Below are 24,800 nucleotides of genomic sequence, written 5' to 3'. Positions count from 1 at the left end.
CTCACTCGCAATCCACCAACAAAGGTGAACTAAACATTGCAGATTTTTGAGGGTGAAGAAAGTTTGGGAAAAATAAATGAAAATAGATTGAGAGAATTAGTGTGGCCGAAATTATGCATCCGCCTGCGTGTTGTCGAAAGATTGACAACATAAAATGATTAATTAATTTGAAAATCTCTAAATACTTTACCGAAACCGAAACATACAAAAATGGATTCAATGACTAAACAAATCAGGAGACGAAGTATGTTTTCTTCTAATTATACGATCGATACATAACTAGCAATCTACGTCGAATTTAGGGGGAGGCACACCTCTCATTTGACATACCGAGTGGATTGGGTGACTATCATACTCTACCGCATTACCTTCATTCAACGCGACACGGGTGTTATCTGTGTTTTCATCAACCAAATCTTTTGCAAACAAGAGCTGCTTCAAATTTACAACTTAAAAAATCACAACAGCAGCAGCAAAAACACACGAAACCCAAATAAGTCTACTGTTGTGTTGCCGAATGACGCAGGCTTTATGGTTATGAGGTATAATCGGAATACTGCTGCAGAATATGATAACCGTCATATTGCAGATGGATGCGCGAGATGATATCGCGATTAAATATATGTGATGTCGCCAACAGCCACAAGAAGCCGCGTATCTTTGCTTTTAACATCTTAGCTTAGTTCCTTTATTACAATTTATCTTTTTATCTTGTTTTATTTTTTTAATGCATGCAATGAGTGACTGGTTGTTGTGTTATTTTCTTATCTCTCAAATCTCTATCTCTCTTGAGATAAATACATGCAGTATTTAGACATAAGTCGCATTGTGCTCTCTTCAAACCATCAAAACTTGATACGCAATTGAGAGAAAAAAGTTTGGACATTACATCGTGACAAATGGACCTAAACCTTTCTATGCAGTGCAACAGGGAGTGCTATTGTGTGGAATAGCACCTGAAGCATGTTGAAGATGGGCCCTCAATGCCATAAATAGTAATCGTTACTAGCAACCAAACATATCCTTTAAGTAACAAACCACTGACGTGAGTAACGATAATTAACGGCAACAAGCGAATGTTGTCGAATGGTGACGTAAGGGAAGCGGATTCATCGATTTCACAGCACATCATGGATCCAGTTCTTACGCGAGGGTATTGTTTATTTGAACGTAACATAACAACAACAAAAACTAACACGTAATGATGTTCGCGCCAGGATGGTACAATGGAAGCTATGTATGTGTAGCCTAAAAATATCGAAACATTATTCTATTCGCTAGCCTTCAAAAAGGACTCTTCCAAAAATAGACACACCACCCATCGTCTGGGAACAGTGCTATATCAAACGAAGCATTGTGATGAACGACGGAAGCATGATTCGTAGATTCGTGTGTTATTATACTTGGGTAAAAGACTGACGCCATTTGGTTTGATGAAAACTTATTCACACGTCAGAAAGTAAGCTACAGTTACTCGCCACACGAGGGACTAGCGCCAAAGGGTCAGCACGCAATCGAATGAAAGCTCAGCTTTGTTCACGATATAAAGCAACTAAACAAAAATAATAACAAAGCATACTAAACATGTGGTGTCGGTAAGCGAACTTTCACGTCCAATGACATGTGCATCTTTGCTATGCTCTGCTACAGAGACAATGAAATTCAATTACCGAACCTCCCATGCACTTACATCCATACACGATAGGGCACATCGTGGGAAGACGCCAGCGCGATCAATGAAAATCGATTGAACCATTTCTTTGTTGGTCATGAAACCGGGTCGTCGTCCACCCAACGTCTCTTCGGACCACAAATCAAAACACTACCAGAGGGCACGGTTTGGACAGTATTGTGTTGGCAAGAATGTGCGGGTATGTAAGTGTGTGCGAGGAGATTTTTCAATAATGAAATGCACCTACAGCGAGGCATTCCTATTCGATTCTATGGGACAAACACGCACCTCTCCTGTTGTTCCTTACCCTCCCGCGTTCGCTGGGCTATAAAGCAATCAGTGAAGCGCATCGCGGTAGCGGCGGAAGATGACCTTGCCGATCGAATATCCCCTCCCTTTTAAGTATCGTTTAACTTACAAGCAAGTTATACAATCGCAAAACACGCGAGCTCATTAAAATGATATCCTGAAAGCTCATCGAAGGATACTGAGAAAAGCACGCAAATGAAAGCTTTGAGCAACGGGTGATAGACAGTCGGCGGTACACTCCATTTGAAAGCTTACGCGCATTAGAGCTTCAAGGGCGGCTAGAAGCTTAATAGAGATATGCTAGATTCACGATGAAAGCTTTCGCTTATCAGGTAAGCTTTGGGCGATTACACTTATCAGTTCATTTCAAATTACGGTGAGTGCTAAGCGGCTGATAACTACGGTATCAGCAAGCAGGCTCTAAACTCTTTGTTTTTGTATATTTACTTGTTTCAACCATACTGAATCTATGTCAGGAAAGCTAGTATATACTTCGCAGTAGAAGAGTATATAGTAAACGAATGTGGCGGCAAACGATTAATTCTACTAAGCAATAGAAAACTGCTGAATATGGCAAATCATCGAACGATGGAAGCAACGAATCAATGCTACAGAAGAAGCTCACGTACCTTTCCTGGTGTTCGATTCCTTCCAAGCCATCGTCAAGCACACTCTCGTAAACCATGCGTGGCCGATCGCCCAGAAGACGTTGCCGATCTAAATCACCCTGTTGACGGAAAAGATAGATAATTAGTAGTAGCTGGTAATGTGAACAGATTGCAATTTTTTTTTTTATATCATCATAACTTAATATCATAAACAGTCGTTCATTTGATTTCCGTGAGTATAACCCTCTCAATTCTGTAATCCACTGTTTGTAGTCAATCATGATTTTTACCTTTTAAGCAGCATCCACTGTATGTTTTGAAGGTAGTTTTCATAAAAAGCTTATTCAAATATGTCTAATATGATTACTTTGATCAAACAAGCCGTTATACAATCCGGTCTGATGGTACAGTCGTCAACTCGTCAACATGCTCGCCATGGGTTCAAGCCCCGAATGAACCGTGCCCCTTACGCGTAGGACTAACTATCCTGCTACGGTAATAAATAAGCCACTGAAAGCCAAACCACGGACACAGGGAGGCCTTGACCATCAACGGTTGTTGTGCCAAAGAAAAAATCATACAAGAATGTAGCTACTACTGATTAGACAAAGTGCAAGGATTTTGCTTCAATAGGCATCATTCATGTATTTGATTTGAATCCATTTGATCGTAGGCATCTTTCATATACCTCAAATTAAAGAAAATATTGTAATGTATTTATATTAAGTTCCTCGTTTTCATATACTAACTTTATTTACAATCAGAGTGTATATACATGCCAAATTCCAGTGGAAAACATAAAACATAAATATTTCACTACAGAAAACTTATAGAGAATAAACGTGACATCTAAACTGCATAATAATTATCATAAAGACAGCAAATATAATGTGGAAGTGCTTAGCATTCATGCACCTGCATATTTGTGAATAACTAGCGCGAACAGAATCGCGACCCTTGCATGTAGCACACTGCACATTGTACGTCACTTGTTTGAGAATGAAATGCAAACGATAACACTCGTGAAAGGATTCACAAGGCAAATATTGCAATGTGAAAGGTAAATCATATTCTTATCGGTTAAGCGCAAACAAATATCGTGCCATATGTTGCAAAAGATAGGACATTTTTCATCCATACATCCTGTGCACCATCATTACATGAATAACTGGAAGGTTTAACCGTAGCGATAAACGCTATAACAAACTGTGTTCCACTATTTTTGCATCAAAGATGGACTACATTCCTAACATCTTCCGTTTCATATCTTACCTGCATCTGGGTGAAGGAATGAGCTGCTCCAGACAGTTGAGCTGCCAGGCTTAGGTTAATATTGCTATACTCGACGTCGGACCCCATTTCCAGATCATGTGGGCTGGTGTCGGAATCGTCATCAGCTGTAATTTTACAAAGAGCATTAGAATTAGTTCAAGAAATACACATCTCGGCAGTGGAAACGTTACAGGAAAATTCAAACGAATCGTTTATCATTTTGCCGCTCGAAATGTGGTTTTAATTTGCTTTGTATTTTCCCCCGTTTCAGTTCACTGGCAGTGTTAGGGTATTTATTATGAACAACAACAGTTGTAACTTGATAAGAGAGCACCACTACGATTGCCCTCCACCATCGGAGAACGGCACTAAACCGCACACTTTGTAAACGGACTAAGCAGCACTGGGAGATACGATAACAACATCAACAACAACTACGCACGGCCTCGATGCTACCAACAGCGCTGAAAACAACACAGGAAAAGCTTCCTTGCACGCACCACCTGCTTGGCAGTTGGCACAAATGACTGATATTCGCACCAGATCGAGGGAGAATGAGCCGAGCAATATTCGTGCATCTCACCAACGAATTGATATCAGGCGGCAGAAGACGCCCGATCGCAACTACGCTCTCTGCGATCGCTCAGCATCCCTTTTTCGGTTCTCTTTCTCGTGCGCTTGGCAACGAATAGTGAGATCAAGTGAGTAAATCCAGTGAGTAGTCAGTGTGCACCTGAGACAAGCGGGACAGAAATTGCTTACAGTGAAGCAAGCACTTAAATACAAAATAAAAATTCATTATACACAATGGTTAATGTTCACTAAGCGAATTTCTTATCTACTGTTCAGAAATTCAACTTCAGTCACTTTACAGAATTACAGGCTGAAGGTAACTCTCAGCGAGGGAATTTAACGTGTAATGCAAAATGCCTAAACACAGGCGCGTATAACTGTTATACACTTTTTCGAATGCGTATCGTTTATCCTAACAACAAGCAATCAGACCAGATTGTCAGTAAAAATGAACATAATTATACACACATGCTCCATACAGGAGTATCTTAAGTTAATCTTGGAGAAAAAAATCGAAAAAATTCTGCTTATGATAATCCATTCCTTTAAAAGTAATAAATAGTAAGTCCTGCAACATTAACATCTCGTTATTCGCTATTCTTTACTTGGTCCATTTCTTGTCTGGTACATCACGTTGATACGCTGCAATGTTGTCAACGGGCTTTATCTTAAAAATTTGCTATCGTCAATTCGTGTTGTATAATCAAATATGTAATGGTACACATTCAGAATTGTGGCTTATAAACCTGTCTGTGGCAGATGGGAGGAATACTCATACAACCCGGCTGTTAGTGTTACAAGCGGACGCTCACGTTTGTTTGAGTGTTTTGAACAAACAATTCGCTGCATGATGTTGTATAGTGATTTTATAGACGAAATGTTAATGCATTGTAGATTAGCAGCTATGATGCACAATGGTAACCAAATTATACTAAACGTTACATTCCATTTTAAATATTTAAAATGCTATTTCAATCGTATCAAACGGAACTCTCAGAAATATTAATTATACTTTTCTTCAATGAAAAAAAAAACTTTTAAAAGTGAAAACACAACCAACATATAATTTACGTGACGTTTCTATAAAAGAGCTACATGTACCATATTACAGTACACTAATGGTTAACCCTTGCCACGAGCAACACTACAATGTACTGCATCGATCGCAACGTGAATTAAACCATCATGCGTCAACCCCAACGCTCTCAGCCTTTGCTCGGATAACTATGAAGCACAACATATGAGTTTGTCTTTTTTTTTCACCGACACATAGTTGATGACCGAAAACTGATAAGAAAGACTTCTAGCTAATGGTGGTAATAACGGAACAGTTTATGTATGTTCTTTCTGTTTCAAATGGAAATCAAATCATAACACATATATAACGGGTCTGTTTCAGCCAACAAAACACCAAGCCCCATCGGCAATATCCGCCATCTGGCCATCAGTGGCGCAATACTCAAGCTAATCATCTTCATTGTTTACCTTTTTGTTAATGCAATAGTTGGAGTCCTTCAGACCCTAGACACCTAGTTTCTTTTTACACACTTGAATCAATGAAAGAATGGTAATATGGATTCTTCACAAAACTGCGAAAGAATTAAAACCCCTTTAGAAAACCGGTCATGTACGACGATGGCTACATAAACCATTACTGAATGTCCCTCAAGCTTAATGCAGCGCTTCTACCAGGGGGAAATGCACTTTTGCCGTGTGCTGAACAAACGATTCGATTAAGGAATTACCAGCAACTACACAATATTCCCGCACACTGTACGTACGTACCTTCTATCATGACGGAATGCTGTGGGTTATGAATGATGCGAATCTGACGATCAGCTAGCTGCGGTTCACCATACAGTCCTCCGATGTCCTTCGGCAGCTGCCACAAAGCACTTCGTTCTTCGAGCGCGTCGCGCGGAAAGTACAACGGTGCTAGTACCTCGTAGATACTGCGAGCATTAGATTCAAGGCAAACTATCACAATCTCGGCACGGTATTGCTCCAGAAAACGACGAACAGTCCCTGAAGGAAGGTTTGAATTTAGAATAGCTTGGTGCACCAACCATTCGCCGGCCTTTTATACTCACTCAATGCTATGTGTGCAGCAGTGTCTGGTGGGAAGTTGCGCTGCACCGAGCTAATATCACATAGGGCTACGGTTCTTAATCCTAGTTCCCTTGCTTTGTACAACACGTTGCTGGAGGGAGGGAAATTGAAACAACAACAACAAATACACGCTCAGATTGGAAATTCAAGTCAACCGAAAGGGCGTCGGTTTTAGGTTTAGTGTTTGATCTCGCTTTCATTGCGGCGTTTTCTTACCGATAACAAGCGTGCAGCGTTGCTTCCGAAGCAGTCCTGTACTTCTCGCTGTAGATGGGACCGACGGTGTGAATAATGTACTTTGACGGTAAGAAGAATCCTGGTGTAACACGAACTTCACCAGTCTTACATCCTGGGTGAGTGAGGTTGAAAAGCAAGGAAAAAAAGTAAATAAATAAGGAAATGTTAGCCCCCAACCCGGAAGTTATTAACAAGTGTGTACACTTTCGATAAAGCCCTGCCGAAATACGATACCCGCTGAAGCCATACTTACTTCTCACGTCGTGAACGATCGCGGAGGTTAGTGCTGCACCGGCACGGCCAAAGATTTTCTTCGACACACGATTCTTTTCCGTCAACGTTTCGTCGGTGCTGTTGGTGATGGCATCGACTTTGAGCTGCGAGATGTCTCCCTCCCTGAAAATAGTTTAAATATATAAATTAATCACAAAGCGCTACAATAATGCTTACTTGCTTTACGACCTCTAATGTAGTTTACCAAGAAACAAAAATAAAACAACAATAATTCCCAAATACTGCTTCAGTTGCTCCTGTTGCTTTTGCACTAGTGCGCACGAAGCGCTTTGGTGTGCGGACATGGTAAGCACAATGGTACCAAATGGAAAATGTTACGCGCGGCGGTGTACGTAGCTCATCAAAAGCTTACGAGCACTCAATGGCCTTAACGCGTCCGTATCCTACCTAACCCGCGACCCACACACTACCCGAGCCCTCTCCACTCACAGACAGCGTAGTAGCAGCAGCAAAAGTGGGAAAAATCAATACCTGCCAATCTTCTGTTTGAATATGCGGCCTGTTCCATTTCCACCAAACCGGAAATGGGATGAGCGGAAAAAATGAATAACAAGCCACTAAACCGTATCTCTCGCTGTCTTTTGTTTAGGTGGCCAGGGTAGCATGTTAGGTGTGCATGCTTTTATTCTAATCCTAATGAAGGTTATTTTTATTTCAAGGATAGGACAGGATACTTTAGGCTTGGATTGTTTTGGAGAGACCTTGTGTAGCATCGAAAAAATCGGAAACCATATACAGGGTTTTCCAGGGGTTGTCATAGTTGTGGGACACTTTCTTTACCCTTTCCTATGGGAAGTGAACTTCATATGATGGCTTCTACTCTAATCCTATTGGATTCCTATTGGATGGAATTCCTGAAAACCCCTGCTTGTACATGGAGAACGGTGACAACCATACAATCACAAATACACGGTAGAAGATGATGAAGACAACGAGGTTGACGACGACAGTTCGCTGTGGTGCATACAAGTTGCACTAGAAAATGCACTCACCGATAACCCTCTCACCGTGCCGTCTTCTCCCCCTGCCAAGCGGTAACATTCGACTCACAGCCAGGTTTAGCAAGACAACTCACCAAATTACTAAACGATTGTTGATCTGGGCATCGCACGGAAACGGAGTAACTGGGTGTTTCGGGCCGGCTTCAACGTTTGGAGCAAATTGGCTATAATCGGTCGGACGCGGACGGGGCTGGCCGCGATCGTCTTCTGACTGTTCGCCCCAGCGCTTTAGACTGCCTAGAGTGACAAAGTGGTGCTGCTGCTGCTGCTGTTGCTGCTGCTGCTGGCGAGTTGAATGGTTCGGCAGTCCTCGCGATTCTTGCGGCTACGGAAGCATTCCAGTAGGAAGGATTATATGGAAATAGAAAAAAAAAGAATGGCGGGGGAAAATAGGGTAAGCATTATTAGGAAGCCCTTGAAACGTTCTTCGCGTTGTCTCTGTCGGTTAAGCACCACCGACGTACGACGTCCCATATCAGGTCACGTGGACCTAAAGTAAGGACGTAGAGTTCAACTTTGTACTTTCTTTTCCGTCACCCACTTCTTTCTTTCATTCTCGCTCTCCTCCCTCTCATACACCATGCAACGAAAGATCAGTGAATGCAAGTGAACTGAAACGTTTACTTTGTGTTGTTTTGTTTTTGTTGTAGATGTAATCGTATAATAATTACTTGCGTTAGATGTTTCGCGATTCCTCCTAGTGATGTTTCAATGCTTTCATTGTAGATGTTGGACACTAGTCTCATCGCTCTGCGGCGGGAACGTCCCACCACGGGGTCAATTTGTATCGGCCCGCGCGAAATGAGTGATGGTGGAGGTGGAGGTGTGTAACGCGCGATGGTGACGCGATGTGGCACGGCGGTCAAGGGTTGAGAATGGAAATGTAACGAAGATGAAGAGCAAAGAGAAAACGACACACAAAGACACAGAAATAATGTAGCGAACTGGGTTTAATTATGGTTTCGTTGCTGCGGTAATGTTTGTAATCTACTGTGGCGAGATGTGATGCTAAAGAAGGTGATCGATATTTATGTGTGTGGTGTGGTGCCGCCAATTTGCAATCTAATTGCACGTGTTCATTACATGCCTGCTCAAAGTACGTCGGAGCATTACGGCAAAAGCTGTTCAATAGATATTAATACACTAGTATATGATTTCAAAACAAAACATGGACACTACACTGTGCCCAAAAGCCGTCATAAAGCTACGTTAGGGCTGGAATCTTGTCAGGGAATTAGTTTTTTTTTTTTTTTGCTCAAGAGGCCTCATATAAAGGAAAGCATCTTTGTTGCCTTCCGATGAGCCGTCGCCGCCGACGGATGTGGGACAGAGTTGTGTTATTAAATATTTATCGAACATATATTACAAATGCTTTCATGTGCTTGCGGTGGTAGCGCGTCCCCCATGCGCCGTGGAAGCCATTGTGCAGTGGTGGTTTTTGGTGCGGGGATATCTGAAGAACCCGAGAAATCTCTTTAGCACCGTGCAAGCTGCCAACAAACTAATACAGAGCCCGGCTGTGTAATAACATCACCATCACCATCTCATCCTATCGTCATCTTTCGCAGGTAAGTCGATCGAAAGCGAAATGGAAAGGTCCTTAGAATAAGGTAACTATCTCCCAGCACCCACCTCCCTCACTCTACTCCTCCCATCCCCTCCTCCAACCCCTTCCCCTCTGTTCCATCAGCTATTCTCTCAAACCACTTAGGGCTGGGTATGCGGTTTGACCCGGTTCGGTTATGCATGAATTTCAAAGATGAAAGATGGCTCTTTTTGATTTTGTGCTTGCTATACTTCTGTAAATAACCATCAAATCTAAGAGGTACGGGTGTACCGTTCGGTACAGACGTGTGTCGGTATGTATTCCACGTCTAAATGGTGATACGCGATGCTGCGACCGTCATTAGGAGGAGTTCCGATGACGCAAATCGTCTTCCGATGTGTCGACCGCCGCATCACGAACCGCTAATTTGCGAATATACAGTCAGGTATGAAAGTAAACCACGGTGGTTTTATTACAATTGGAGACCAAATTGTTCCTAATTAACGTAGTTTGAAGAATTTTGCTGAGTACTATCCTAATGCACTAGAGTTGGAACAATTGTGTCTGAATACTGTCACGATCCACAATAATTTAAATTCATAGGATTTATTTATTTTATTTTTTTGTTAATTGGAAAAACAACCTTAGTCGATCAAAGCTTGCATAAAAACCACTTGTGAGCCTGGCTATATGTTATTGGCTCTCTACAAAAGCAAGATCACTGATATGTTAGTACAGTTATCCTTGACGACTGTTTTCATTGCAAATTTTCAAATATGAGACGTGCTAAACGTTTTAATTTGTTTATGTTTAATTGACTTTATTTACTATATATTTAACACTATTACGATATTGATTACTTTTTATTTTTGTTACATTCACAATTTAAAATATGTGCACAGTACAAGCTGAAGATATGTTTAAATCAAATAAAAGAGCTACGTGTTCTTGCTAGCATGAAGTTTCGATGCGCATTTGGTGACGTAGGAATTCTTTGCAATAGTCCTCCTACCTGTTTGGTACCATTTGGACGTGACCAAAGGTAAACAGGTTTACGGTAGATATCTGTTTTACCTGCCTCAACGATAGCGCTACGCTGTGTTGCGTATGAAACGAAGCAGAACAGTTTTGATTTTATTCACCTATTAGCATATTATATACACCAATGATATGCCACCCGTGGCTGAAATTATTATTCTTTTATTTTAAACATGTTCATGCGATTTTTGGATCTACGCTCTATGCCGTTCAATTGCACTGAAAAAATCAGAGATTGTGTTTTGAGCGTTGTTTCAATTCTTGTAATGCATTCAATGCACACGCTAAAGAGTCCAGCAAACTGAGCCTTTCACGGCGATTCAAGGTTTAAAGTTAAAGCCAGCTGAATGCTCCACCCGCGCTCATTTAGCGCATCAGTGTATCAGGCCGAATCTAATCAACCAGCAAACAAATATACCATCCCCGGTACGAAATCACAACCTCTTCTCTCTAGCGTAGCAGCAGCATTTCGATGGTAATTTTCCATCCCTTTTGCATTAGCAGCAGGCGCGAACGAAACCCGATGCACCCCGATCCGTCGCGGTGTGTACCTTAGAAATTGTGTGCTCGGTTTATATTTGTACACCTCCACCACCACCCCCACATCCGTACACGTCATATCAATTTGTTTGATCGAACTCGCACGGGGCGCGACATCCGACCGCCATCATGCATCACAGATTACATGACGGTTTTCGGTTGGTTCGCGCGATTGTGAGTCGCAGCAACTCATCCATTTGTGCATCGGAGAGTGGTTCATGCCGATATGCGGTAGTGTGCGTAGCGCGGCCTGGAGAGCGCATGTTTCGATCACACCGCGAACGCGAATGCGATGGGCGAACAGAACAAAGCATGCGACGACTGTCGTTAAGCCGTCTGCACACAGCACACCAGCGACGCAAAAGTGTACCAGTACCACTCGGGTCCCTCACCTGCCCACACTCTACCTGTGGGTAAGAACCAGCAGCAAACCAACCGCAAGCAACTACCAACCCACACACACAACTGGATGACTAATCCCGCACATCGCCGTCATCGTCATCGTTCGTCATTGTGCGCGGGTTGCGCGTTTTTGCGATCGAACTGCTACGGTAATGGTGCATAGAGCTAAATCTCATCCATAATGTCGGCTGAAAACTGCACATTGATCCCACACATGTTTTGCAAGCATCCGTACCGTGCCAACAACGCCAGGGGTTGAACTCCGGCGGGGCTGGTGTTACACAGCAGCAAAGGGAACCGCTATCATCTGCCAGGTATGTTCGTCTCACTGCCGATAACGCATTAATTGATTCCCCTTGCTCGGGGAACAATATTACAAACAGCACTACGTCACTGGCCCTTGTGTCACGCCTTCCACAATTCGAGGGCTTCTACAGCACACAAATTTTTAGCACACGCGTTTATCCTTTGCACCGATCGAAACAATCGATCATACCACAGTCGCGAAATAGTGACACGCACAGCTGTTAGCAATAATAAGCAACACACCCCACAAAGCGAGAGAGATGTGGTCGGGTAACCCGTTACGCGAACCGCGCGGCAGGTAGGTTGCAAGAGAACTGGCTAAAAGAAAACGGCCCAGTACGGCGTGCAGGTCGCGGCATACCAAGTCGTTGTCATCGGTTTGCTGGTCCTATCACAACTACCACCAGCATTGAGCGTTTGTTGATTAGCTGGCGTTACGACCGGTTGTCAAAGTGTGCCACCACACGTACATACATCCATACACAACGAATGTGATCGCGAACCGTGACTTCTGGCCGGCCAGCGACAGGCTTGTCAAACGAGCGTACGTTACAAAGGGGCTTTTTATGTTTATAATTGCTTAAAATATACTTGAAATGGGTTTCTCCTAATTTTGTAAACATTTACGAAACGAAAACATTGGGTCCAAAATTAAACGATCGTGTAAAAAAAATGAATATTCTTCGTTTATCATTCAATCACTCAAGTAGTGTTTGAAATTTTAATCTTCCTTTGCAAACATGCAGACATCTTTCTTTGCAAACATAGAGAAGGTAGGAGAAAACATGTTTAAGAGAAGCACGCCGATTCGAATTTCAAGAGTCCAAATATGATTGACATATAATGTATGTACAAAAGCCCTTTTTTTGTAGGATAACCGGGAACTTATTGTAATACAGTTTTTGTACAACAGATTCACAAACTAGAAAATCATCCATTTCTGTTGTTACTGACAATATTCATTATTGACGAATTTACAATCATTTTTTTCCAAAATTGTCTTAGAATGTAGAATCACTCCAACAAACATACACTTTTGAGAGTAAAATTTTTAGCAAATTCTAATATTCAGAGGCAATATGATGCATACACTATATATATTTCATTTTCCATCCTTTTGCACGAGTTGGACACCTCTTGCCACCATGTAACAGTGAAGCGGTATGTGGCGACACAACTACGCATCTAAAACGTACGCGAGGCGAGCTTTGAACCCACCACACGCTCAAACGTTGTCGCTATACCCACGGCACATTTTATACCGCACACTATGAACGAACCATCCTCGATAGATTGGGAGAGTCACTTTGCGGGCTGTTTTTCTTTGTGCGTTTTCTCCCACTTTACCATGCACGCTTATTCACTCTCTTTCTCTCTCGCTGTATCTATGTTTCTCGTCATTTATAATGGGGCCGCGTGGACAGTGTAAAATGATAACGAAAACAACGCCCTAACACATGCGGCACGACGCACTGATCTTGCCCAAGAAAATACCGGTCAAATGAACCATTCGGATCTTTCAGTTCAGTTAGAAGGTTTCAGTTTTTTTGTACACGTTTAGAATTTTTTACAACTTTACAATTTACTATATAAAGCGAAATTGAAGTCTACATTATTCTTCAACAATGCGGAGCTATATAATCGAAGTATATTGTTTTTGTTTTATATTTACATATAGGTTAGAAAACTAGACCATTTCTTAATTACATCGTTTCCACCGTTCTTGCTTCTGGTCTTTGTTGATATTTGTTATACATAACCACCAAATGCATGTTTAATGTGTAACTTGAAGCAACTCTTACTTTACTGTACACATTTAGCACACTATTTTTCATTTTAAATTATTATTTATAACTTTTCCTTGACGGACTTAACATCGGATTGTTCTAGGCTCATAATATAAAAGAACTTCAACAAAGTTTCAAATAACTATGAAAATTTACTAGCTCCATTCGCATATCGCTCGTGCATCAAATGCTTTGCAGGTGTATTTACAGGACGATTATTATGCTTTGGGATCGGTAGTGTTTATAAGTACAGTTAAACCTGGATAAGCGAGAACGATGCGTGAATGTGATACACAGAATTGTCTTTGGACGTTAAATTTAGGGACATTTTAACGTTATCTTTAGCTTATAAGTGAATTTACAATTGTAAAAAAAATCAATTCATGGTCTGATATAAAAGTGTTAGTTTGATCCTACAATAGTAAATATATTATTTCGATAAAATAGCTTCTTTGGTAGTTTATATCTGCTATATAGGTAATAATGTAAACCCGGCTACTTTTATCACTTTTGTTCGAAAATATATACCGTCTAATGTAACGTTAAAGTTTGCGATCTTGTACATAAACTATCACATCCAGTATTCTCTCTAATAGGATTCTCTCTCATCCAGGTTTCACTAAATCACTATATGCTGTAACTGCTCCTAAAATGACACATGTTGTACGGTTGTAAAAATAAAGCATCATCGCACGGCTAAGCTAGATGTCTGCCTTAGAACCGACAACACACCTGTGTAAAGCATATGGACGCGACCCATCTCCAAGCGATTGCGATGGTTCGATTTAGATGAAATAAGTGACCGATTGCGTGAGATTGCGTGTTTGGGGTGTGGTGTGTACGGGGGTGGTATGGTTGGTGGGGTCGGGTGCCTAAGCCATTAAAATTAGCTCGTGCCATTATAAGCCGTCCAAGTTGAACGGTGAAGATGAAATGCCCACCGGCTTGGCGGGGTAGGGTGAGAGCAACATGGGATGCTACGGCCTACGCGATGCTACTCACTGATATCCAACGTCACGGTGGACCATATTGCGCTGACCAGTAGGTACGTGATACTTCAGTCTCATGCTCTGGGCGCTCTTTCTCTCTCTCTCTGGCGGACCTGAAACGAACACGCACGTTCGTTCCCAGCGACGGGGCTATTTAGCTATCAAACAGTGCCACGAGGCGTTTTAACAGCTGTATCGAACTCCGTTGCTAAAATTAAAGATCAGTTAATTAGCGGGCAGAACTGATTGCGAATCACCTTGATTCTGTTTGACCGTTTGATATGAGCAGATAGCCCGAGGAAGTTGGGAAATGGATCTTTCGTTGGAAGGGGGTTTTTGAAATATTTGATAGTACGTGAAAAGTAATGTATTTTTTATTAATATATGAATATTCGTTTTTAATAGGAGTATCAAAGAATATTTATTCTAAGCTAATATGTGTTGATTGTTATGTTCACATTAACTGTATCAGCAGACTAACTTTCTAAGAAAAAATTTAAAAGCTCACGACTACCAAATCAAGATTTCTATTCTCGGTCATCCAACTCGGTTCCATGCAGAGTTGGCTCAAAAATCGATCAAGCTGTCGCTGTGCTGGTGGCTTACAATAGCAAACCATGTACCACCAAAGCATATCAAGCTGGTCACTAAATCTTCCTTGCCGAATTTATAGCAAACTTAGCAATAGCGTTTTCTTAAACATGTTAGTCGTGATAGCTCCCGTAGCACCTGGACCCACATTTAGCCCTACAGATAGACGGTAACCTTCTTGACCTCGGCGGGTTATACGGTACGGACAAAAGCTAGCGTTTGGTCGATAATAACAATATTAAAATTCTTCATTACCGTGGGGCTGGTTGGACCACCTTGAGAGTGAAATGGGTGGACCCACCACTAGCCAAGCACTGGCAGCTGCTAGCAAATGTGGTGAAAAATCTAATTTTTCTTGCATGCTCATCTACTACAAGCCACCGCCTAATCGGGGAGTCTAAGGTTCAATGCAAAACCGGTCTGAATATTGCTTCCGATCGGCGGAACACCGCAGGTACTGCCGTTCATTTCCAACACGTTGAGAAACTGTTCACAAACTCATAATTACCCGCCAAGCCACATTAAAGTGCGTTATTGCGTGTAAATTTGAATAAAGGAAAGCACTGTGTACGGCAACCCGCAAGGTTCATTTAGGATTTGAACTATTTCTTGCATGTCTTTGATGATGCCAGGCACGCTACAGCGAAAGAAGAAAGACATTCTTTGTTGTACATGCGGTGGAAGTTAAAAATTCGTACGCTTTTGTTTTGTTATTTGTTCCGCACGTCAAAATAATGGGAAGAATTTCAATCTGGTAAAAATAATTGCAGTCGTTATATGTTAATGGCTAAAGAGCTTAGAATGTGAGTGGTTAAGCTGGATGTAAACACTTTTTATTGCTATATTTCTGCAAATAAATTGTTTTACTGTTGTAAAGAAAATGCCAGCTAACTTTAAAGACAAAAATTAGTGCTCAGACAACATAAGTATAATGTTAATTTATTTAAATTGTTCAAGTTTTGAAAAACTAAGACTGTTTAGCCTGAATTATATTGTATATTACTTAGTTTTATTGTAGCTTTAATTGGCGCAACAGTTTCCATACAAACACGTACTTTCTATTTTCAAACATACAACTATTTAGAATATCAACTGGAAAGCGTTTGTTGACGCCTTACGGTAGGCAATTTGCATGGCACATATAGAATTAGAACAATTAGGATAATTAGTACATAAAGGATTAGACATCAGTTTAGAATTAAGAAGAATTATAAGATTTGTGAATTTGAAAGGGAATAAATATTAGCAGTAGAAACCTCAGCAAGATAACAGCAATATTTTACATCCTGTATTATCGTTTAGGCTGACTACGTGAACCGTTAATTTATCGTTTTCCTTTGGTGATGTATGTTATGTTTTAATTCACTCAAAGCTATAAATATACCTCATTGAATAGATTTTTTTCTAGAAAAATACATGATGCTGGGATTCTTATTATCTAAAAAAAACTAAAAAATTATATTTAAACTAAGAATGATATGGATATTAGATAATTTTCTATAGAACACAAAAGGCACGAGCGCCTCAAGTTTAAAAAAGTTGACTGATACATTGTTAAGTAGTAACTGACTCAACTAAGTTATAAAATTATTTAATCTTAAACTCCAAGACCTTCTCAAGATCTTTTTTTCGAGTCCATTCTTCAAAATACCTCCAAAGAAGGATACCAAGGGATCGGCGAAACAGCTGCAAAAGACCCGGAAGAAGAAAAAGGGAGGATTCGGAGGAAATGCCAAGAAGAAAAAGGGGTCGAAGGGAAAGGTTTGCGACAAGCTCAACTACCAGATCCTATTCGAAAAAGCCACGAGCGACAAACTTTCCAAGGAGGTCCCTGCCTAAAAGTCACCTCATCGGTTGTGTCGGAAAGATTGAAGATTCGTGGATCGCTGGCCAAGCGAGGCCTGCGTAAGCTCTGCCAAAAGGGGCTGATCAAGCTGGTCGTGCAACACCATGCCCAAGTCATCTATACCCGCACCACGCGGCGTGAGCTGAAGATTGCGTTGTTTGTTTTGTAATTGCAGCACATCCCGCTAAAACCAGCAGTAGATTCCTTTGTGCGAATCCACATCATTAAACGCTTTGGAATTGAAGAAATATAGTTCTTGTTCTTGGCTTCGAAATCCAGATAATTGATCATATTCTTTCATCACGCCACCTTCAGTATAATGAAGATCTATGCCTAGATTTGATTTTCGTAGAACCAATATTACCAGTAACCAAAACTTTTAAGTTAATATGACCTCAGAAATAGTTCAATAACCGTGCTGTGTTGTACAACGAAAAAAACTACTGTCGATATATCCAATACGTTCTGTAGCAATTAAACAGTAACTTCACACTACACGACGCAGCAAAAAGGCCTCCGTGAGCAATTTAAAGATGTCGACGTTTCACGTCCCACGTGTGCTTCCATTCCAACCAATCGACACCAACCACAGTGTTTCCAATTTATTTACTAACCGCCACTAACAATTACTCAACGAACGAGGTGTTCTGCAGAAATTGATTGCACAACGGTGTAGATTTGAGAGAAAAAGGCACAAACTACAAAATGATAAGAAAAGCTAACAGCAGTGTACGAAAGGAAGTGGACCATACAATATCGAAAGATTACTGTGACATTTTCAACAGTCTTAGGAAGCGTGCCACCAAATAAACACCAGCAAGTCCTTCAGGTAGTATTTAAGGTTAGTGTAATCATTTCATCCCCTTTCTAGCAACGTTCGTTTCATCCAAGCGGTGAAATTCAACAACCACGGAAAAGGAATAACAGCCTGCTATTTTACAAATTAATCGATAAATTGCTCACCAGGGTGCGAGAGATTACATTTAGAGATATTTCAAAGGCTACTATTAGCTTAACTCATTTTTGCACATAATATACACATAATGGAAAGCACAGGAATCCCTCGCTTTAGCAAAGGTTGCACCAACACTGAACATGTTCGTGGTGCGGGGAAGACGTTCGTTCCGAATGAAATCTTGGCCTTGTAGACAACATTTTTTACACCAGTCTTGAGTGGAATTGCTCTAGAAGGTGGAACGGGGTTGTCAAGTGAGTACTACTACTATTACTCCTCCTCCCTTTCCTCCTCCTCCTCCTCCTCTTTCTCTTAGTCACTCAGCCCGTCATGGCACAAAAACGACGGCTTATCGATTGGTCGGCTCTAGTGGCTTCACGCTAACTTACCGCTTTTGCTGCAGCGAACATGACGCGTTAATGTCAACCGTTTTTGCGGCAAGCTATCACTCGCGACGGTGCAGTTGTGCTTATTACCTCCTACACCTCCCTCTGATAAAAGAATCAAAGCCCGGGAGGCGTTCCACGGTGTAAGAAGGTAGACGGATGTAACAAATCACCGGAAATGGAACACAAGGACGGCCCCAGCAAGTCGCAAAAGGCAAAATCAGCAATTCGAGAAAGTGTGGTAGCAATTTTGAACGGGAAAAGCAAATTGGTATGCAAATACGTTTGGTACGCGTAAAACACACACTATTTTAACGATGAAGCGTGAAAACAAAAAGGCTACAACACACAAACGTCGAGCTTCTAAAGGAACGTTAATGGTGTCTTTATTTTCCGAACGAGCGTTTTTGAGAGCTGGAGAGAAAGAACGCTGCTCACCAAGGGCTACGTACGGCCAGTACTGAATGTGACTGCTGATGCACCTGGACTACGATGCACCACGAACGACGACGAGTGCAGTATCCGGTGCACCGTGAAGTGATAATGTATGCAAAAATATGATAAGCAGTTTAAACAAAAGGGGAGCACTTGGCAAGTGTGCCTTGAGGTTGGGTGAACTGAAACTGTGATAATAAGATGTTTAGTTATTATCAAACGACCTGTTGCAAGGTTGTCGCCTCGAACGGCATGTACAGGCTGATGGATTTATAATGGCTGTGAGAGTTTTGTGCTTGACTTCTTAATAATTAACCATGATTCTAGCGAAAGTTGTTACAACGACATCAACAGAAACGAAATGCATGTTAGGGGTATTTAAGTTCTTTTAAAGTGATTCATTTAAAAAGATCCTTAAATCGAATCTTCATGTTTAAAGTCTATTATAATATGTTGTATGTTGTAGAATTACTCATGAGCTTGAGCAACTTTGTTCCTTTGATAGTTCTTCAGTTTTTGATGATTGCAGTTTGGTGTGAAAACCAAATTATAACTTTAAATCGCATACAGCATGTAACTCATGGGCATGGAACTAGATAACTTATTTGGAGTATTCGATCGTTATCAGATATCTGGTAAAATGTCAAAGTAATATCGTTACAACAGTGCTTTTTGAACAAATTTTTGAACTGGATTTTCAAAAATCATGTACAAAGAATTACGCATCTTGAAATTTCGTGTTTCTTTTTGGCATAAGTTATCATACTTCTACAACATCGATTCTACCTTGTCTTTCAAACATTTCTTTATGCTTTTTAACATTGTTTGAATAATTAAGTAAGTAGCAATATCAAAAATCAATGAAAGAGTTTTTGGATTACACAGTTAGCTTTGATAATTTGTTATGAGGCTAACTAAATTTAAGTTTGTAATATTTTTTTCATTAAATCAGTACTAAACAAAACCGTTCTTGTCAGTAGCAATTCAGCATTTCTATCCTACTTCATTTTCATAGCTAGTTATGATAACGTACTGGAACTATCACCAAACAATCAAGCACACACTTTATCACCAATAATCATTGTAACAGTAAACCAGCAAAAACTTTACCGAAATCTCGAGCAATGTGTGCCTTCCTTTGAACGGAATTGAGTTATTGCAAATGGCATTGTTTATCCACCATCTTTCGAACGGAAAAGAAATAAAATAGCCACCACTTTCACGAATTCAGGGTTCAGTCGTCCGAAACGAAAATGTTTATCAAATAGAAATGTCAAGCTCACACAAACGCTACCATTTCCCATGCACTGCTGGCAGGCATGCAGAAACCTGAAACCGAACGGTGGGAACATGGTCGGGTGAACGATGGTGCTGAGAGTGCTGCAATCATATTTTCCTATCTCGAATGCTCGATCAACATCGCATTCCATTTATTTTAAACAAAAGCAGCATTCTTCAGCCCGGACATCTTCGTGGTTCGTTGTGGCCACCGGCACCACCGGAGACAAGAGCAAAGTGGCCCTAATTTGTCGTTTGGTTGCTCGTCATTTTGCTCCAATGGGTTGTGTAACGAACGAATACTAGTTTCAGATAAACTCGCACAAATACGCACAAACTCTTTCGGTGATTGGACATAAAAAGGACTAGCACTACGTACGAGCCCGCACCGATTGATGGTGTTCCGTTGAGGGAAGGAGAGAACGAAGCAAAACGGCCAGCATGAAACCCAACGGTCCTGATGGCGACGTTCTGCTTCATCAAATACGGCACATGTGCGCGAATGTAAAAGCCGCACCATTTGGCTCCAGAATGTCTGACAAGACATCCAGCATCCATTTGCTGGGCAAAAGCGAACTGGCGACAGAGGGAAGGCAGAAACGAAGGGATTTCCTTACAAACATATAGACACACACACATACCACATACGTTTGCTCAACCGCTCTCGCCAGCATTCCTGTATCGGCCTGTATGCATTTTAAATCATGACCCGTAGGAAGATAATCTGTGCCAAACGATGGATGGTGCGCCGAAATCAGGACAGAGTGGATGTATTCCCCCATCCACACGGGGCGCAATTTATCTTCGCATCGGATTGAGGAGTAAAGAAAAACTGTTTGGTGGAGAGATTTGGCGGTACAAAGATGGGAAAACTACGGTGATGAATCAACGGAGCAAAAGACACGTAGCCTTGTAATCGTTTATGTGATCGTTTCTCGAACTGGGCGCGAAGTGGAGAGATTGTCACGGAAAGGCGTGGAGGGTTTTGTTGATAATGCTGTGTGGACAGTGCTACTGGAACTGGCCCTCGGAGAACAAACTGTTTTAAGAATGTTGTTTTTTTTTTGTTCTCTAGAAACTTGAATATTTTCAACGTTCGTTAGTTTTTCAACATTATAATGGAGTGTGGTTATTCAAATTATAAATAAGAAATATATAAAATACTAAAAATAATATAATTAAATGTACAATTCAACCAAATACTACGCAATGTAATAATCAAAACGTTGATATAAACATAGAAAACTGAAAATTAACTTACGAAACAGATAATTGATCTTAAATCAATTATAAAATCATCCATCACATAAAGTAAACGCGCGTAGGTAATGATGAAAAAAAAATGACAAAGTTAAATAAAATGACGTTTTATCACATCTACCATCACTAAAAAAAACTCATTCAAACACATTCACATACATGAACAAAGTCCCATAATGATCAAAGTGAACGTGACCTTTTCCCTTTCATGCCACTGCGATGGTCCCTTTCGTCCTTTCGTTTCATTACCACCGTCTGTTTGCGGTATATGCATTTTTGTTGTTGTTGGTGTGTCTAATTTTTCTTTTCCTCTTCACTCCCATGGCAGAAAATGATGATGATGGACTTGTGCCATTGAGGAAAAATTTATATTAAAAAAAAAACAAAAAAGGGGAATAAGAAAAAGAAATGAAACCAACCATCAAGCACAAATAGCACAAAGATAGCGCACGACCACAAGAGGGCTGCACTGCTACCAACGCAGGAAAGCCTTGGTGTCCTTCTATGTACTCCCACGCGCTCACACACACACACACACACACAGACAGACGTTCCAAGTACCACCGTACTTCTCTTTTATTTCCACAGTTTTCCCAGCCTAGTAGAAAAAGCTCACGGCCTGAACAGCCGTGGAACAACATTGACACAACAGCCCGAGACAAAAGCCTTCGTGAGGGAATGGGTAACGGTGGAAGGGAAAGAGAGAAAAAGAACGAATGTATTAAAAACACACACACACAAATATACACAAACAGAACAGCTATATGCTAGCAATGAGAAATTGTTTCTGTTTGCTGTCAGAATAAGCCTCACACACACACACACACACACACACACATACACACACAAATACTTTCGCAGCATAGCATACGTACAGCCCACGCTTGGCACTACACCGATGGAGGCGCCCAGTATACGAATTTACCAAGGACCTATTGAATGAAGGTAGAAACCACATGTTCCCATTCGAATGGTGCTGTGTTTGTGAGCAATGAGGACAAAACACGATAAAACACACACACACGCACGCACAATTCAAAAGCAGTGCTAAAGTGCTTCTATTGACAGATGGTACTCCCACGTAGGCGAATAATATGGCAAGAGAGAAAGAGTGAGAGATTGATCTGAATAGGCGTACGTATTTTGAAACGAAGCCTTATTTTCTACTCAGAGTAACTTAGTTTCATAAAATTAGCTAACATAAAAGAGAGAGAGAGAGAGAGAAAAAGAGAGAGAGAGAGAGAAAAGGAGGGAAAGAGAAAGAGAGAGAAAGATAAAGAGAAGGATTTAAGAGAGAGAGAGAGAGTATAACAAGAGAGAAAATCGTGGGACAGCCATCAGGTATGTATGTATGTGTGTGTGTATGGTAGAGTTTCCACCAACAAATGTGCCTCTGCTAAACGTGCATTGTTAAAGCTCGAAGGACTACTTGCATCGGGATCACGATCACGAACGAAATACAATAGGCACAATAAGACGTTTGTTGACACTTGACGTGTGGCGCCAGATATGATTTTGGACGAAGCAAATGGAACAAATCGCTAGCCCGCACACCAAAAAAAAACCTATGTAAATATAATTTCATAATGTAAACCGCCGCTCCATTCATTGCAGGCTCTATTCAATGTCACGTTTAGTTTGATTGATCACCTCAGCTGGTAGTGTTCTTGAATAGTAGTGCATGTTATCCCTGTACATTTTTTTTTGTATAACTTCTTTCAATCGATCGATTGAACCTTAGAGCAAAGCGCAATAACTTCAAAGCTGAAAAACCAGCAACAACATTGGGGTCAGAAAAAAAAGCTTGTTTGTTTGTCTCGTTTCATGTAAAGGATTATAAATAGCCACGGTACGAAGCGTAATGTGGGCCATAAAATAAACAAGTTGATTGGTCATTTTATATAGCTTCACATTGCTTTATTCTACAAAGCTTTATTGTCTACGTCCGATCCAGTCGGTGAACATTTGGATGTCCTTCATAATTAGTCGAAAATTGAAAAAGTGAAATGTAGGCACAAGAATCAGTGAGGGAAGAATTTAATATATTCGATATATTAGCTATACTCATATATTAGGTCTTCTTCTTCTTCTATTTGGCGTAAATGTCCTACGCGGGCATGCCGACCCCTATCCAGGCTTTCAAGACTTTATTCAATACAACGTAGCCGGATAGTCAGTCCTTACTACGGGGATACGGTCCATTCCGGGCTTGAACCCATTACGGGCGTGTTTTATAGAGTCGTTCGAGTTGACGAATGTACCACAGGACCGCCCCCAATATATTAGGTATGGACGTGGAGTCTCATAAGCTGTAAAACGATGTTTGGAAAGATCTTTCTGTAATGTGTTTGGGTGTTTTTTGTCATAAAATTGTAATAAATACTGTCTAACTTAACATGGCATACAAAATTCCATAATTTTAGATAATTTTTACACATGAGAAATGAGCATTGAATCGTTGAAGCTAAGTGTTACATTAAACATTTCATAGAATAGAAACATTTGCATGAATTATTATTTTTTTATCATTCTTCTTTTGTAAATATACTGAAAAATTCTTTTAAATGTATTTGTAATTTAGTAGTAACGACCCGGTCGTTTTAGTCTAAGAGAGAAAAAACTTTACGACACATCATACTCAAACTCAGCACAAAACTTGAAGCTGTTTACCTATTGCTACAAAAAGGATACAAATAGTACCAAGTACTTAAATGACTTTGAAAACAAAAAGAGTTTACTACTGCTCAGAAAATACTCTGCTTGTTTGTTCACATTGCATAATTTTATGGTGCTATAAATCGAGCCAAAAAAAACACAGCTACTTAAGGCTGAATGTGCAAAGCAAACATTGATTTATTTATTCAGCAAACGAAAGAACAAAATCTTGCCAGCTGGACGATCTGTTGTCTTCATTTTCTTGATCTGTTGTCTTCATTGTGCCTAAATGGCGCTTGTTTATGTAACATTCTTTGAAATCATTTGAAGCAACCTCAAACACAGACAACGGCATGAAACGATCGTATGTAATCGTATGTGATCGTATGTAACTTTTACAATAGCTGTTACCTGCATTCCATACACAAACTCGCCAAATTGTGAAACTACATGCGCCGTTCACGTACACTAAGACTAAGCCGTCTCAGCGTTCTGTCCACTGACAGCAATATTTGCAAACCACCGCTTGTGCAAAGGCAATCAATCGATTACGTGCGCGCCTACCAGACGGTCCGAACGAACGGGTGAATAATTACCCCAAAATTCTCCGCTAAGCATCTCACTTCACACCGTTGAGCCGTAAACCAAAAATGAAGAAGAAAAAAAGAGTTCACCTGATGTTTTGATATGTGCGGGTATCGATTTTTCCCC

At 40.8% G+C, this 24,800-nt stretch overlaps 1 protein-coding gene and 1 pseudogene across 11 annotated transcripts in view; one reads left to right on the top strand and one right to left on the bottom strand.

Annotated features, from left to right (window-relative positions):
* Nucleotides 1-24,800, bottom strand: part of LOC1274767 (protein GDAP2 homolog) — a 42,883-nt gene that overhangs the window by 16,031 nt on the left and 2,052 nt on the right. For 2 of the 11 annotated variants that reach the window (XM_061646097.1, XM_061646099.1), the window contains exons 2-10: nucleotides 8,747-8,825; nucleotides 8,150-8,400; nucleotides 7,034-7,176; nucleotides 6,760-6,892; nucleotides 6,525-6,634; nucleotides 6,220-6,459; nucleotides 3,862-3,986; nucleotides 2,611-2,708; nucleotides 6-29 (exon numbers count right to left, since the gene is read on the bottom strand). In XM_061646097.1, coding sequence (XP_061502081.1) covers nucleotides 6-29; nucleotides 2,611-2,708; nucleotides 3,862-3,986; nucleotides 6,220-6,459; nucleotides 6,525-6,634; nucleotides 6,760-6,892; nucleotides 7,034-7,176; nucleotides 8,150-8,400; nucleotides 8,747-8,821 — 1,199 coding nt within the window. In that variant the 5' untranslated portion in view covers nucleotides 8,822-8,825. Of the gene's footprint in view, nucleotides 1-5; nucleotides 30-2,610; nucleotides 2,709-3,861; nucleotides 3,987-4,052; nucleotides 4,492-6,219; nucleotides 6,460-6,524; nucleotides 6,635-6,759; nucleotides 6,893-7,033; nucleotides 7,177-8,149; nucleotides 8,401-8,746; nucleotides 8,826-11,836; nucleotides 12,331-14,696; nucleotides 14,892-18,464; nucleotides 18,946-24,800 lie in introns of those variants that run through there. The other 9 variants (XM_061646095.1, XM_061646101.1, XM_061646096.1 and 6 more) reach the window with 9 other exon arrangements.
* Nucleotides 16,058-17,289, top strand: LOC3289898 (small ribosomal subunit protein eS25; annotated as a pseudogene).

This window comes from Anopheles gambiae, chromosome 2 (genome assembly GCF_943734735.2).
Source record: "Anopheles gambiae chromosome 2, idAnoGambNW_F1_1, whole genome shotgun sequence".
Lineage (NCBI taxonomy): Eukaryota > Metazoa > Arthropoda > Insecta > Diptera > Culicidae > Anopheles > Anopheles gambiae.
The sequence above is the reverse complement of the archived record's forward strand: the minus strand, read 5'-3'. Positions and strand labels throughout refer to the sequence as shown.